The sequence below is a fragment of the Xenia sp. Carnegie-2017 genome, unplaced genomic scaffold (assembly GCF_021976095.1).
Source record: "Xenia sp. Carnegie-2017 unplaced genomic scaffold, XeniaSp_v1 HiC_scaffold_22, whole genome shotgun sequence".
In the NCBI taxonomy this organism is placed as follows: domain Eukaryota; kingdom Metazoa; phylum Cnidaria; class Anthozoa; order Malacalcyonacea; family Xeniidae; genus Xenia; species Xenia sp. Carnegie-2017.
The window spans coordinates 15,879,998-15,896,219 of NW_025813485.1; the positions used below are offsets into that span (position 1 = coordinate 15,879,998).

Here is a 16,222-nt window from a genome sequence, read left to right on the forward strand (position 1 = left end):
TTGATTTTTTACAGAGACTATAATTCACGCATTTTCTGGAGATTTTCTGATTTTCACAAAGGACTATAAGTCACGCATTTTCTGGAATTTTCTGATTTTCACTGAGACAATAATTCATGCATTTTCAATTTTCCGTAATTTTTCCACAAAGAGACTATAATTCACGCATTTTTGCAATTTTCTGATTTTTAATACAAAGACTATAATTCACGCGTTTTCAAAGGGTGTAACAATTTTTACAACCATTTATTTCCATTTCATTCAGACTAGAACCTCATCCATTTCCATTCCATTCATTTCTAATTTTCCAAATTCACCTAAGACCTCATTCCACGCATTTTCTAAAATTTCATGATTCCACCTAAGACAATAATTCATTACATTTTCACAAATTTTCATAATTTTTCATTAAAGACTCAATTCCATTTTTCTAAAATTTTCTAATTTTTACAATATTTATAATTCATGCATTTTCATAAATTTTCATATTTTCATTCAAAGACTATCAATTCACATTTCCACAAATCTTCACAATTTTCAAAGACTTCTAATTTGTTTCCTGATTTTCAAATTTTCTAAATGACTATAAATCCACTGTTTTCTAAGAATTTTCCTGTGGTTCACAAAAGTAATAATTCATTACCTTTCCTGGAGATTTTCATAATTTCCAGACCTAATCCATTTTCTAAATTCACTAATGGATTCCTTCCATTCCATTCCTTCCATTCCATTCCATTCCATTCCATTCCATTTCCATTCCTTCCTTCCTAATTCCATTTTCCAAATTTTCTAATTTTCACCTAAGACTATAATTCATACATTTTTCTAAATTTTCTAATTTTCCTAAGACTAATTCACATTTTCATAAGATTCTAATTTTTTTCTGAGAGACTATAATTCATGCATTTTCTGGAGTTACAATTTTCACAAAAAGAGAGACCTATAATTCCACATTTTCAAATTTTTCTGAGATTTTCATGAGACTATAGTTCACGCTTGTTTTCTGGTTACGATGATTCAGTTTTCTGATTTTCGCAAAGGACTCATTCACGCGTTTTCAGTTTTCTGATTTTTTCACAAAGGATATAATCACGCATTTCCTGATTTTCCTGATTTTGATAAAGGATTTCATATGGAGATTTTTCCAGATTTTCATCCAAAGATAATTCACGCGTTTTCCTGATTTTTCTGATTTTCACATGAATTCTCGTTCACCGTTTTCTGGATTTTTCTGATTTACCGGATAAATCCACGCATTTTCCTGATTTTTGATAAAGACTATAAAGTCACGCATTTTCATAAATTCACGATTTTCATTCAGACCATAATTCACGATTTTCCTGAATTATCCAATTTTCACCAGATGAATATAAGGTCACGCGTTTTCTGGAGATTTTTCTGATTTTTTACAAAAGAAACACTATCAATTCACACATTTTCATGATTTTCTGATTTTCATTCAAGACTATAATTGTGCATTTTCCTGAGATTTTCCTGATTTTCAGCAAAGGGCTCTAATTCACGCGTTTTCCTGGAATTTTCTGATTTTCAAAAACTATAATTCACGCATTTCCTGGAGTTACTAAAGATTTTCATAAAGTTATGCTTCACGCGTTTCCTGGAAATGTGAATGATTTTTCGTAAAGGACTATAGTTCATGTGAACTCATTGCGTTTTCAAATTTTTGTGGTTTTTAATATTGGACTATAGTTCTGTTTTCCTGGAATTTTCCTGATTTTGTAAAACATAGTTCGGCGTTTTCAGGTTTTCTGATTTTTCGCAAGGACTATCAGTTCGCGATTTCAGATTTTCTGATTTTCCTGCGAAGATTATGATTCATGCGTTTTCACAGGTTTTTACTGATTTTCACAAAGGATATGATTCAGGCGTTTTCTGGATTTCTGATTTTCACCGAGACCTCAGTTCACGCGTTTTCTGGAGTTGACCAGTTAGTTTTCCTGGTTTTTCACCAAAGGACTATAATTCACGCGTTTTCATAGTTTTTCCTGATTTTCACAAAGACCCAATTAATAACGCATTTTCATAAGGTTCTCATGAATTTTCGAAAAGGACTATAATTCACGCATTTTCATAGATTTTCTGATTCTTCCATTTCCTTCCATTCCATTCCAAGACCATTCCATTCCATTCCATTCCTTCCATTCCATTCCATTCCATTCCATTCATTCATTGCTGGCATTCCATTCCATTCCATTCCATTTTCATTCATTTCATTCACAAATTCTAATTTTCTAAAAAGACTATAAATCCACACCATTCATAAATTCCACAAATTTTCAGCACCTAGACTATAATTCACGCATTTTCACAAATTTTCACAATTTTTTACAAAAACACTATAATTCACGCATATTCGCAAATTTTTACAATTTTTCATACAAAGACTATAATTCACGCCTTTTAACAAATTTTCACAATGGTTCACACAAAGACAATAATTCATGCATTTTCACAAATTTTCGCAATGTTTCATACAATGACTATAATTCACGCATTTTTACAAATTTTCACAATTTTTCATACAATGACTATAATTCACGCATTTTCACAAATTTTCACAATTTTTCACTAAAAGGCTATAATTTACGCATTTTCACAAAATTTCACAATATTTTACAAAAAGACTATAATTCACGCATTTTCACAACTTTTCACAATTTTTCACAAAAAGACTATAATTCACTCAATTTCGAAAATTTGTGAAAATGCGTAAATTATAGTCTTTTTGTGAAAAATTGTGAAAATTTTTGAAAATGCGTTAATTATAGTCTTTGTATGAAAAATTGTGAAAATTTGTGAAAGTGCGTGAATTATAGTCTTTATGTGAAAAATTGTCAAAATTTGTGAAAATGCGTGGTCATCTGTGAAAATTGTGAAAATTTGTGAAAATACGTGAATTATCTTTGTGAAAATTGTAATTTAATAATACAAAATTATAGTCTTTTAATAAAATTGTGAAAATTTGTGAAATTGAATTATATTTATGAAAAATTGTGAAAATTTGTGAAAATGCGTGAATTATAATCTTTTGTAAAAATTGTAAAAATTGTGTAGTAATGAACTAATTAGTAGAAATATGAAAAATTGTGAAAATTGTGAAATGCGTGAATTATAGTCTTTGTGAAAATTGTGAAAATGCGTGAATTATAGTCTTTGTGAAAATTGTGAAAATTTGTGAAAATGCGTGATTTATAGTCTTTTGTGAAAAATTGTGTGAAAATGCGTGAAAATCGTTAATTAAAGTCTTAAATGAAAAATAAATTGAAGTGAAAATGCGTGAATATAGTCTTTATGTAAAAATTGTGAAAATTGTTAAAATGCATGAATTATCTCTTTGTAAAATCGTGAATTTGTGAAAATGCGTGAATTATAGTCTTTGTGTGAAAATTGTGAAAATTAATGCGTAATTATAGTCTTTGAAAAATGAAAATTGTGAAAATGCGTGAATTATAGTCTTTTGTGAAAAATAATGTGAAAATGCGTTAATTAAGTCTTTGTATGAAAAATTGTGAAAATTTGTGAAAATGCGTGAATTATAGTCTTTGTAAAAATTGTGAAAATTGTGAAAATGCGTGAATTATAGTCTTTGTATGAAAATTGTGAAAATTTGTGAAAATGTGAATTATAGTCTTTTGTGAAAATTGTGAAAATTTGTGAAAATGCGTGAATTATAGTCTTTATGTGAAAAATTGTGAAAAATGCGTGAATATAGTCTTTATTAAAAATTGTGAAAATTTGAAAATGCGTGAATTAATCTTTGTAAAATTGTGAAATGTTAAAAATATGGATCTTTGTAAAAATTGTGAAAATTTGTGAAAATGCATGAATTATAGTCTTTGTGTGAAAAATTGTGAAAATTTGTGAAAATGCGTGAATTATAGTCTTTATTTAGTGAAAATTTGTGAAAAAGATGCGTGAATTATAGTCTTTTTGAAAAAATTGTAAAAAGTGAAAATGCGTAAATAGTTTTTGTGAAAAATTGTGAAAATTTTGAAAATGCGTGAATTAAGTCTTTGTATGAAAAATTGTGAAAATTTGTGAAAATGCGTGAATTTAGTCTTTTGTGAAAATTGTAAAAATTTGTGAAAATGCGTGAATTATGTCTTTTTATGAAAAATTGTGAAAATTGAAAATGCGTGAATTATAGTCTTTTGTGAAAATTGAAAATTGTGAAAATGCGTGAATTATAGTCTTTTGTGAAAAATTGTGAAAATTTGTGAAAATGCGTGAATAGTCTTTGTCTGTGAAATTTGTGAAAAGTAAAGTCTTGTGAAAAATTAATTTGTGAAAATGCGTGAATTATATTTTGTGAAAATTGTGAAATTGTGAAAATGCAGATTATGAAGTCTTGTATGAAAATTGTGAAAATTTGAAAATGCGTGAATTATAGTCTTTGTGAAAATTGTGAAAATGTGAAAATGCGTGAATTATAGTCTTTGTAAAAATTGTGAAATTTGTGAAAATGCGTGATTATAGTCTTTTGTGAAAAATTGTGAAAATTTGTAATGCGTGAATTATAGTCTTTTGTGAAAAATTGTGAAAATAATGCGTGAATATAGTCTTTGTATGAAAAAGTGAAAATTTGTGAAAATGCGTGAATTATAGTCTTTGTGAAAAATTGTGAAAATTTGTGAAAATGCGTGAATTATAGTCTTTGTATTAAAAATTGTGAAAATTTGTGAAAATGCGTGAATTATAGTCTTTGTAAAAATTGTGAAAATTTGTGAAAATGCATGAATTATAGTCTTTTTGTAAAAAAATGTGAAAATTTGTGAAAATGCATGAATAATAGTCTTTTTGTAAAAAATTGTAAAAATTTTGAAAATGCGTGAATTATAGTCTTTTTGTGAAAAATTGTGAAAATTTTGAAAATGTGTGAATTATAGTCTTTGTATGAAAAATTGTGAAAATTTGTGAAAATGCGTGAATTATAGTCTTTGTGAAAATTTGTGAAAATGCGTGAATTATAGTCTTTTTGTGAAAAATTATGAAAATTTGTAAAAATGCGTGAATTATAGTCTTTTTGCAAAAAATTGTGAAAATTTGTGAAAATGCGTGAATTATAGTGTTTTTGTGAAAAAGTTGTGAAAATTTGTGAAAATTTGTGAAATTGCGTGAATTATAGTCTTTTTGTAAAAAACTGTGAAAATTTGTGAAAATGTGTGAATTACAGTCTTTTTGTAAAAATTGTGAAAATTTGTTAAAATGCATGAATTATAGTCTTTTTGCAAAAAATTGTGAAAATTTGTGAAATTGCCTGAATTATAGTCTTTTTGTAAAAAACTCTGAAAATTTGTGAAAATGTGTGAATTATAGTCTTTTTGTGAAAAATTGTGAAAATTTGTGAAAATGCGTGAATTATCTTTTTGTGAAAAATTGTGAAAATTGTGAAAATGCGTGAATTATAGTCTTTGTATTAAAAATTGTGAAAATTTGTGAAAATGCGTGAATTATAGTCTTTATGTAAAAAATCGTGAAAATTTGTGAAAATGCGTGAATTATTCTCTTTGTAAAAAATTGTGAAAATTTGTGAAAATGCATGAATTATAGTCTTTTTGTGAAAATTGTGAAAATTTGTGAAAATGCGTGAATTATAGTCTTTGTATGAAAATTGTGAAAATTTGTGAAAATGCGTGAATTATAGTCTTTTGTGAAAAATTGTGAAAATTTGTGAAAATGCGTGAATTATAGTCTTTATGTGAAAAATTGTGAAAATTTGTGAAAATGCGTGAATTATAGTCTTTGTATGAAAATTGTGAAAATTTGTGAAAATGCGTGAATTATAGTCTTTATGTAAAAAATCGTGAAAATTTGTTAAAATGCATGAATTATTCTCTTTGTAAAAAATCGTGAAAATTTGTGAAAATGCATGAATTATAGTCTTTGTGTGAAAAATTGTGAAAATTTGTGAAAATGCGTGAATTATAGTCTTTGTTTGAAAAATTGTGAAAATTTGTGAAAATGCGTGAATTATAGTCTTTATGTGAAAAATTGTAAAATTTGTGAAAATGCGTGAATTATAGTCTTTTTGTGAAAAATTGTGAAAATTTTTGAAAATGTGTGAATTATAGTCTTTGTATGAAAAATTGTGAAAATTTGTGAAAATGCGTGAATTATAGTCTTTTTGTGAAAAATTGTGAAAATTTGTGAAAATGCGTGAATTATAGTCTTTGTATGAAAAATTGTGAAAATTGTGAAAATGCGTGAATTATAGTCTTTTTGTGAAAAATTGTGAAAATTGTGAAAATGCGTGAATTATAGTCTTTATGTGAAAAATTGTGAAAATTTGTGAAAATGCGTGAATTATAGTCTTTGTATTAAAAATTGTGAAAATTTGCGAAAATGCGTGAATTATAGTCTTTATGTAAAAAATCGTGAAAATTTGTTAAAATGCATGAATTATTCTCTTTGTGTAAAAAATCGTGAAAATTTGTGAAAATGCATGAATTATTCTCTTTGTGTGAAAAATTGTGAAAATTTGTGAAAATGCATGAATTATAGTCTTTTTGTGAAAAATTGTGAAAATTGTGAAAATGCGTGAATTATAGTCTTTTTGTGAAAAATTGTAAAATTTGTGAAAATGCATGAATTATAGTCTTTTTGTGAAAAATTGTGAAAATTTTTGAAAATGCGTGAATTATAGTCTTTTTATGAAAATTGTGAAAATTTGTGAAAATGCGTGAATTATAGTCTTTTTGTGAAAAATTGTGAAAATTTGTGAAAATGCGTGAATTATAGTCTTTGTAAAATATTGTGAAAATTTGTGAAAATGCGTAAATTATAGTCTTTTGTGAAAAATTGTGAAAATTTTTGAAAATGCGTGAATTATAGTCTTTTTGTGAATAATTGTGAAAATTTGTGAAAATGCGTGAAGTATAGTCTTTTTCTAAAAAATTGTGAAAATTTGTGAAAATGCAGGATTTATAGTCTTTTTGTGAAAAATTCTAAAAATTAGTGAAAATGCATGAATTATTGTCTTTGTGTGAAACATTGTGAAAATTTGTGAAAATGCAAGAATTATAGTCTTTGTATGAAAAATTGTGAAAATTTGTGAAAATGCGTGAATTATAGTCTTTGTATGAAACATTGTGAAAATTTGTGAAAATGCATGAAGTATAGTCTTTTTGTGAAAAATTGTGAAAATTTTTGAAAATGCTTGAATTATAGTCTTTGTATGAAAGACTATAGTACACGAATTTTCATGCAAAAGACTATAGTTCACGAATTTTTATGCAAAAGACTATAGATCACGAATTTTCATTTGAAAGACTATAGTATACGAATTTTAATGCAAAAGACTATAGTTCACGAATTTTCATGCAAAAGACTATAGTTCACGAATTTTATGCAAAAGACTATAGATCACGAATTTTCATGAAAAAGACTATAGTACAAGAATTTTCATGCAAAAGACTATAGAACACAAATATTAATGCAAAAGACTATAGATCACGAATTTTCATGCAAAACACTATAATTCACGAATTTTCATGCAAAACACTATAGTACACGAATTTTAATGGTAAAGACTATAGTACAAGAATTTTCATGCAAAAGACTATAGAACACGAATATTAATGCAAAAGACAATAGTACACGAATTTTCATGAGCAAGACTATTGTACACGAAATTTCATTTAAAAGACTATAGATCACGAATTTTCATGCAAAAGACTATAGTACATGAATTTTCATGCAAAAGATAATAGTACCCGAACTTTCATGAAAAAGACTATAGATCACGAATTTTAATGCAAAAGATTATAGTACACGAATTTTCATGAAAAAACTGTAGTACAAGGATTTTCATGCAAAAGACTATAGTACACGAATTTTATGCAAAGACTATAGATCACGAATTTTATGCAAAAGACTATGGATCACGAATTTTCATGCAAAAGACTATAGATCACGAATTTTATGAAAAGACTATAGTACACGAATTTTCATGCAAAAGACTATAGTACACGAATTTTCATGCAAAAGACTATAGTTTATGAATTTTCATGCAAAACACTATAGTTCACGAATTTCCATGCAAATGACTATAGTACACGAATTTCATGCAAAAGGGTAGTGTTTACGAAGTTTCATGTAAAAGACTCTAGTTCACGAATTTTCATGCAAAGGACTATAGTACACGAATTTTCATGCAAAAGACTATAGTTCACGAACTTTCTTGGAAAAAACAACAGTTCACGAATTTTTATGCAAAAGACTATAGTTCACGAATTTTCATGCAAAAGACTATAGTTAACGAATTTTCATGGAAAAGACTATAGTTCACGAATTTTCATGCAAAAGACTATAGTTCACGAATTTTCCTGCAAAGGACTATTATCGTTCATGAATTTTCATGCCAAAGTCTATAGTTTACGAATTTTCATGCAAAAGACTATAGTTCACGATTTTTCATAGAAAAGACTATAGTTCACGAACTTTCTTGGAAAAAACTACAGTTCACGAATTTTCATGCAAAAGACTTTAGTTCACGAATTTTCATGGAAAAGACTATAGTTCACGAACTTTCTTGGAAAGGCTATAGTTTACGAATTTTCATTCAAAAGACTATAGTTCACGAATTTTCATGCAAAGGACTATTATCGTTCATGAATTTTCATGCCAAAGTCTATAGTTTACGAATTTTCATGCAAAAGACTATAGTTCACGATTTTTCATATAAAAGACTATAGTACACGAATTTTCATGCAAAAGACTCTAGTTCACGAATTTTTATGTAAAAGAGTAGAGTTTACGAATTTTCATGCAAAAGACTTTAGCTCACGAATTTTCATGCAAAACATTATAGTACACGAATTTTCATGCAAAAACTACAGTTCACAAATTTTCATGCAAAACACTATAGTTCACAAATTTTTATGTAAAAGACTATAGATCACGAATTTTCATGTAAATGGGTAGAGTTTACGAAGTTTCATGCAAAAGACTCTAGTTCACGTATTTTCATGCAAAAGACTATAGTTCACGAATTTTCATGCAAAAGACTATAGTTCACGAATTTTTATGCAAAAGACTATAGTTCACGAATTTTCATGCAAAAGACTATAGTATACGAATTTTAATGCTAAAGACTATCGTACACGAATTTTCATGCAAAAGACTATAGTTCACCAATTTTCATGCAATAGACTATAGTTCACGAATTTTAATGCAAAAGACTATAGTTCACGAATTTTCATGCAAAGACTATAGTTCACGAATTTTCATGCAAAGACTATAGTTCACGAATTTTCATGCAAAACACTATAGTTCACGAATTTTCATGCAAAAGACTATAATTCACGAATTTTCATGCAAAAGACTATAGTTCACGAATTTTCATGCAAAACACTATAGTTCACGAATTTTCATGCAAAAGACTATAGTTCGCAAATTTTCATGCAAAAGACTATAGTTCATTGTTTATAGTTTCATGCATTTTTACACATTTTAATGGCAAAGACTATAATTTATGCATTTTCAGGCATTTTCATGCGAAAGACTATAATCCATGCAAGAAAATGAAAATGTTTGAAAATGCATGAATTACAGGTTTCTACCTGAAAATGTGTGAACTACAGTTTTTGCTTTGAAAATGCATTGTCTATAGTCACGTAAAAATGCGTAAAGTATTGTTTTTTTTGCGTGTATATGAGTGAAATATGTGGTGTGACTTATGTTAGCCTTTAATTCTACCTCGATGTCTACCTTTAGGTTTACTTTTCGTCTGCCTTTCTGTGTACCTTTATGTGTACCTTTATATGTACCTTTCTGTGTACCTTTATGTGTACCTTTATATGTACCTTTATGTGTACCTTTATATGTACCTTTATGTGTACCTTTATATGTACCTTTATGTGTACCTTTATGTGTAACTTTATGTCTACCTTTAGGTTTACTTTTATGTCTGCCTTTATGTTTACCTTTATGTCTACCTTTATGTTTACCTTTACGTCTAACTTTGTGTCTGCTTATATGTCTACCCTTATGTCTACCTTTATGTCTTCCTTTAAGTCTACTTATATGTCTACCTTTATGTCTTCCTTTAAGTCTACTTATATGTTACCTTTATGTCTACCTTTAAGTCTACTTATATGTCTACCTTTATGTCTAGCCTTATGTTTACCTGTATGTCGACGTTTATGTCTATCTTAATGTCTATATTTATGTCTACCTATATGTTTACACTTACGTCCAACTTTATGCCTATGTTGTTGCATGAAATCTGGTCCAGCGAAATAATAAGGAAGTTGGTTCATGTATTCGGCACAGAGTCCCTTACATGACGTCACTAATGTTAGTCCTTCCACACTTAAATAACGACGGCAAGGTCCAACAAAAGGACTAATTTCGCCCTGTTTTTGCCAACTTTGAACCATCATAAAAAAATCGGAATGATTGGAGAAAATGATGTGCAAGAAATTACATCTAGATTTAAAGTGGCAAATCAAAATTTCTTTTGAAAGAGGCGCTTTAAGTTAATATCACTAATATGTATGAGTTAAATAGAACAACGGTACTTGCTTCAACTCAGCTAAAAATTATTGCTATTTGTGACACCAACTAAGTAAATCTTCCAGAGTAGATTTTTTCTACTAAGGAAAAGATTGTAATACCAATCACGATAGAAGATACCACAAAGGTGCAGAGCCGTATATAGTCACCCTCATTACACTGGTATTTCTGTGAGTATTTATCTTTCAGTTTCGTTGCTCCCCATCTAGTACTAAGTTAAAACGTGATATTTAGGATATATCACAAAAAGTCTAAATTCACTCATTTCCACCTCCAAAAAACCCGCAATTTGGAGTATTTCACCTCCTTAAAAAGTTCATTAATTTGACACGTTTCGAGAAGCGGAACAGTTTAATTTTTGGGTCGAATTTCAACACACTGTTCTTTACATATGTTAAAAATGTGTGCATGACGATGTGATTATGTTGCCTGATGCTTGAACAATTTCGTTAATGATTAAAAATAAAACAATGATGTTGAGTAAAAAAAAAGACACTTTGAAGATTGAGAGTTTCAGTTGATCATTGATTCTTATTCTATTTTACTATTTTACAGTTAAACTAAGTTCTCGTAGTTTGAAATTGATCATTGTGCATTAAATCAGCTATTTCAGTAGACGAAGGTGCAAGATTTTCCAAACGCTGTAAAATAGCACGAACAGTTGGTCGTTCTGAAGGATCGATTTTTATCATGCTCAGAATTAAATTGTTCAAATCCATTGAATAACAACTAAAAAAGAAAACAATTAGTCAAAACCACAAGGTTAAAGACGCACGTACAATAAAATAATAGCAAATATTTAAGATCCCATGACAATAATTTAAAAATATTTGAAGACAGATAGCTAGATCATATGATGTATGTTAAACGTACTGTTGATGAAACAACATTATAAACACACAAGAAACATACAAAGGTGTATAACAAAAGTAAACAATTTTGACATGCTTCGTAGGCCATGAATTTCGCTAAAAATTTTATACATTTGTGCTAGTATGGATACTTACGTAGTTTGGTATATTTGATTGAATCTTAGGCCTAATTCAAACGTCAAACTTTATATGAGCCGAACGCATTTAACACAAAAGATAATGAGGAAGTTCATCTCATTTATTTTCGTCTTTAATGCGTTAGGTGCTTGTAAAGTTCGACGTTTAAAACAAACCTAGCTTACACTAAAAAACAAACAGAAAATTCAACCTTGAAAAACTACAGGGCAGTTTACAAAAACGGAATTTTTAAGCACTAGAGCTTGTGTAAGTAAGAATGATAAAAATAAATTTCATGAAAAATAAGTACGCTCCACAGAATCGTAAACTCGGTTAACTCAAAGCTTGCGTGACTATTTTTGTTCAAGAATGAATTCGTACACTTTAACACATTTACGCAAAGATTTAATTCTCTTTTTCAAAACTTTTATTCAATAAAGGATATGGATTTTTGCACGAAAAAGGTCACACAAGCTTTGAGTTAAACAGAAAATGACCCAAATTTACGCAGCTTCATGGTACACAAACTCTAATGCTCTTTATCAAATTCCTGAAATGTTCATAATTTGTAAACCAAGACCCAAACCTTCGTCACATGAAATCAAAATTGATTTCAAATGAACACATCATTCATAGCACAAATCAATGGAATTTTTGGCTAAATAGTCTACTGACCACATGAACATTGTCTACTTATTTTGAAAGACCTTGTAGTTTTTCTAAGTATAAAGTAGATCGTCATAAATTTACAATCGTTTTTGTACCTATCAGAAGGGATTTTTATCTGACCACTCATAGCAGCTGTAGCGGAGCCATTGAAAGGACTGCTTCCTAAAGATAAATAAACTGCCAATTAAATACTAACAAGATGGTGACATTGAAGCTAAAAACAAAAAAGTCACTAAAACATCTAGAGCAGTGAAAAAAAACATACCGTAAGCCATTGCATATAATGTACATCCTAAAGACCAAACATCAGTTTTGGAATTGATGAGGCATTCAGAAGGCACATCAAAAAGTTCTGGAGCTCTGAAAGTCAGTAATAATGACTATAATTTCAATTTCTCATGACCAACATTTGTACTACCAACAAACCTATAAGCTGCAGTACATTCTTGAGCGCATTTCTCTTGAAGAGCCAATGCTTCTTGTCTAAATGTGTTTAAAGAAAACTTATGTTATTTAGTTTTTAAAGTTTCTGTACAGGTCGATTAGACGAACATGTATTAAACATAAACAAGTCATGATGTCATACTAAATTCCATGCAATGATGTCATTCTTAACTTGATGTAATGACCTCACTCTTACCTTGATGTAATGACATACTCTGCCCTGTCAACGCTACCAAGATCCATTAATATCACAGACGTCTTTGACATCAGCAGTAAGTTATGGGGCTAAAAGTAAACAATTCAATTTTTGATAACAATTTTTTTGGTACTGTCAATAAATGTTAAAAATCTTTCGTATGTAGCAACGACAGTTGTCACTGTCTGTGAAGAATCAAGTTGTAAAACCAAATAAGTAATTTTAAGGATACAAATAGCATTTATTTATAGTACGAGTGATATAAATAGTGTGTATTACCTTAATATCACGATGAGCTAATGATGGTTCACACTCATGAAATGAAAGGACTGCTTCACACAGTGATTTGAATAAATGTAAAATATCTAATTCAGGAATATAATAGCGACCAAATGCATTCTCTATCATATCTTGTACACTGCCTTCCTAAAAGAAACATTCAACATTACCATCACAGATCGATCATAATGATAAAATGGTGTAATGTAAGTTGAAAGTATATTTCAGAATAAAAATTCTATAAGTGCAGTGTAACTATGATGTTCTTAATAAATATGAAACATTTAATTTCACAAAACACCACCAAGATCTGAACAAAACACCAACTTCTTGGATGCCTTCGGGGCTAGCAGGACCCATTGCATAATAAGGATCAGTGATCACATAAAAATTACTATAATTTGATACATTTGATACATTGGTGAAATAATTGAATATTAAAAAAATAAAGAATCATTACATCAACAATACATCAATGTAGAAACTTACACACAACAGCTGTGTAAAAATTTCTAGAGTTTAAAAAACATTAATTGTAAGTTCTGTAATCACCCCAATTATACATCTTCCAAAGAACTCAGTGAGGTATTTAAAAGTACCTTGTAATAGGGAAAGAGCATTCTTCCTTCCTTTTCACCTTTATGATTTAAAATTTCTGAGTCAATAAGATGTAACACATTGGGATGATCAACCGAATAATGAGCTTCAACTTCTTGTATAAATGACTAAAAAATATATAATAAATAATAAAATATAAATGTAGATAGTAGTCAACAGAAACTATGAATATAAGGTTGCTTCATGAGAGAAACAATGTATGTTCAACCATGAGTCGTTTTATTCACAAAGCAATAAATGTGGACTTCAATGTTTGTTAAATTAACCTCTTCTTGATCAGCCAATTGTAGACGAACTCTTTTCTACAACAAAGTGAATTCAAATGATCAAATGACTTGTAAATTTAACTCAGAAAGTAATAATAACATATTTACAAACCAAGGCATACAGATTTCCTTTTCTGTCTTTCACACATTGTACATAGGAAAAAGCTAAAATCAACAAATAATTTTACTTTTAAAATTTGCTTCCTTCCAATGGATAAGTTGACAGGAGCACTACCTCATAGACATTTAAGAATTTATTTACAATGCATTCTTCATATTGTAATGCTTATTATTTTTGCAATCTTTGAATGTTCCAAATAAAATAAGTTGCTTATACTTCAAAGAGCAGCATGATTGCTCTGCTTCAAAATTGAAATAAATTGTCATTAAGGCTTCTAGTAAGAATCTTGGACAGTGAAGTGAATGTTTTAGGCTCAACATGGGGCACTTGTATAGCCATCTTGATTTTAGTACCAAAATCATTTTAATTTTATATCGTCTTTGATCGTAATAATTGTGATTTGATTTAAAAGTATGTTACCGCAGTAACTTTAGCAAATAAAATACGTAATGTAATTTCTTACTCATTGGCAGAGCAACTTTTGAAAATATTTAAACTACACAATGAAAATAGCAAACAAATTTTTGGGATGTTTTGATATAAAATGGGTTCAGTTATCATTAAGTTCTTTATAAACATTCTCAACAAATGAAATTAATAATGAACAACGTATTTTAACGGAACCTCCTTCACCAATGTCTTTAATAATTGTGTATTTCGTTCCTTTGATGACAATAGATTGATGGATGAAATACGCCGTACAAATATTTCCCATTAAAAATGTGTAATTTTATTATTTCAAATCATTTTCACGGCGTTTCCAACTGACATTGCTACATAATTTATAAAACAAATTCTTCATTTATTTGTAATCACAGAGGAAGCGCTCTTGACTTTTAACTTTCATCAACAGTATTAAAGTAAGAAATAAAGTTCTTCACCCACCTGTGAAATTAACAATTGAAATTATTAAAGGGGGGGGAGGGAGGAAGATGAGACACCGGCGTTCATTTCCTGCAAGTGTCAAGTCAACCTAAATCTCCATAGCGACGATGACAATAAACAGAAAACAGTAACATTTCTGAATATTAAACGTTTTGTTTAAACATTTTTTCCTTTCATTTTCTTCTCAGCTCTTACTTTTTACCCAGTATATTTACAGAGAAGATCATCAAATCAATGGCGTACAGCATCATATCGCGCCTACACAAAATCATTACAGATGACCTTTATGTAAACGATCTGTGCCTATACGCTATCTAAGAGACTTTTATAAAGGAATTTTGATGAAAAATTTTGAGTGTGGCAAGTTCTGTGTGCTTCAACTTGGCCGCAAGGGATGATTTTGCGAAAAGAATTAACATCAACATTATCACCTAGACTCAAAATGATTTTGAGAAAAAGAATTTTAAACTTAAGCTAAGGATGAAACTTCCTCTATAAAATTTTACAACTTTATTTAAAGTTTTATGTTGTACAAACGTACCAAGAATTTATTTTCTGCCTGGAAAATCTACAGTTATAATATTTTTTATTGATAAAATCGACAGAAATTTTTAGTGAAAGTTTATCCTTTGTATGTTTTATGTTGGTACATTGCTTTATAGAAATCACAAATTTATGTACCCTTACATCACTTTTAATGGCAACATAAAGCCTGAGTAAAAGGAACTGACTCTTTTCAAATCAGAATATTGCGTCTTCTAATTGTTTAAATCAAATTAATGACGTCTAAATGAGCGACACTACCAATAAAAAACGTCATTCTAATTAACGTTAATTAATTATCGGAGCGAATGTCAGCAAGTGGAGACATGTTTTAGCGAATTTTTATTGAGTGTTTTGAAACTCATGGTTGAGTTTTGAAATGTACGGAATCTATTTATTTGGGCTAATCTTTGTCCTGGTTAGTTCCAGACAGCTAAAAACATACATCAGTAGTCAACAGCCTTTGGGTAAGTTCTTATTGTTTGATTTAAGTTAATTTATTTGTAAATTACTCAGTAAAAGTTTGGTTTCTTACTTTCAACACTTTACATAAGTTTTAATTGAGTGAGTGTCATTGTTAATGCGAAATTATTCATTGTGCTTTTATGGTGCGCGCACAGTATTTGAAAAATCAACGTCACGAATCTCATCGATCTATGAGCCGATCAAATAACGA

General features: G+C 29.1%; 1 protein-coding gene across 1 annotated transcript; it reads right to left on the reverse strand.

Moving 5' to 3' along the window:
• Positions 1 to 11,040: 11,040 nt before the first annotated feature.
• LOC124445502 (probable serine/threonine-protein kinase DDB_G0291350) lies at positions 11,041 to 14,967 on the reverse strand. Its single transcript, XM_046996229.1, has 10 exons — positions 14,743 to 14,967; positions 14,110 to 14,162; positions 13,998 to 14,033; positions 13,713 to 13,838; positions 13,114 to 13,260; positions 12,835 to 12,923; positions 12,621 to 12,677; positions 12,460 to 12,554; positions 12,290 to 12,356; positions 11,041 to 11,265 (listed from the first exon to the last, which is right to left on the reverse strand). Exons 1-10 carry the CDS (start codon positions 14,831 to 14,833, stop codon positions 11,097 to 11,099), a joined length of 930 nt encoding a protein of 309 aa, XP_046852185.1. The 5' UTR covers positions 14,834 to 14,967; the 3' UTR covers positions 11,041 to 11,096.
• Positions 14,968 to 16,222: the final 1,255 nt, after the last annotated feature.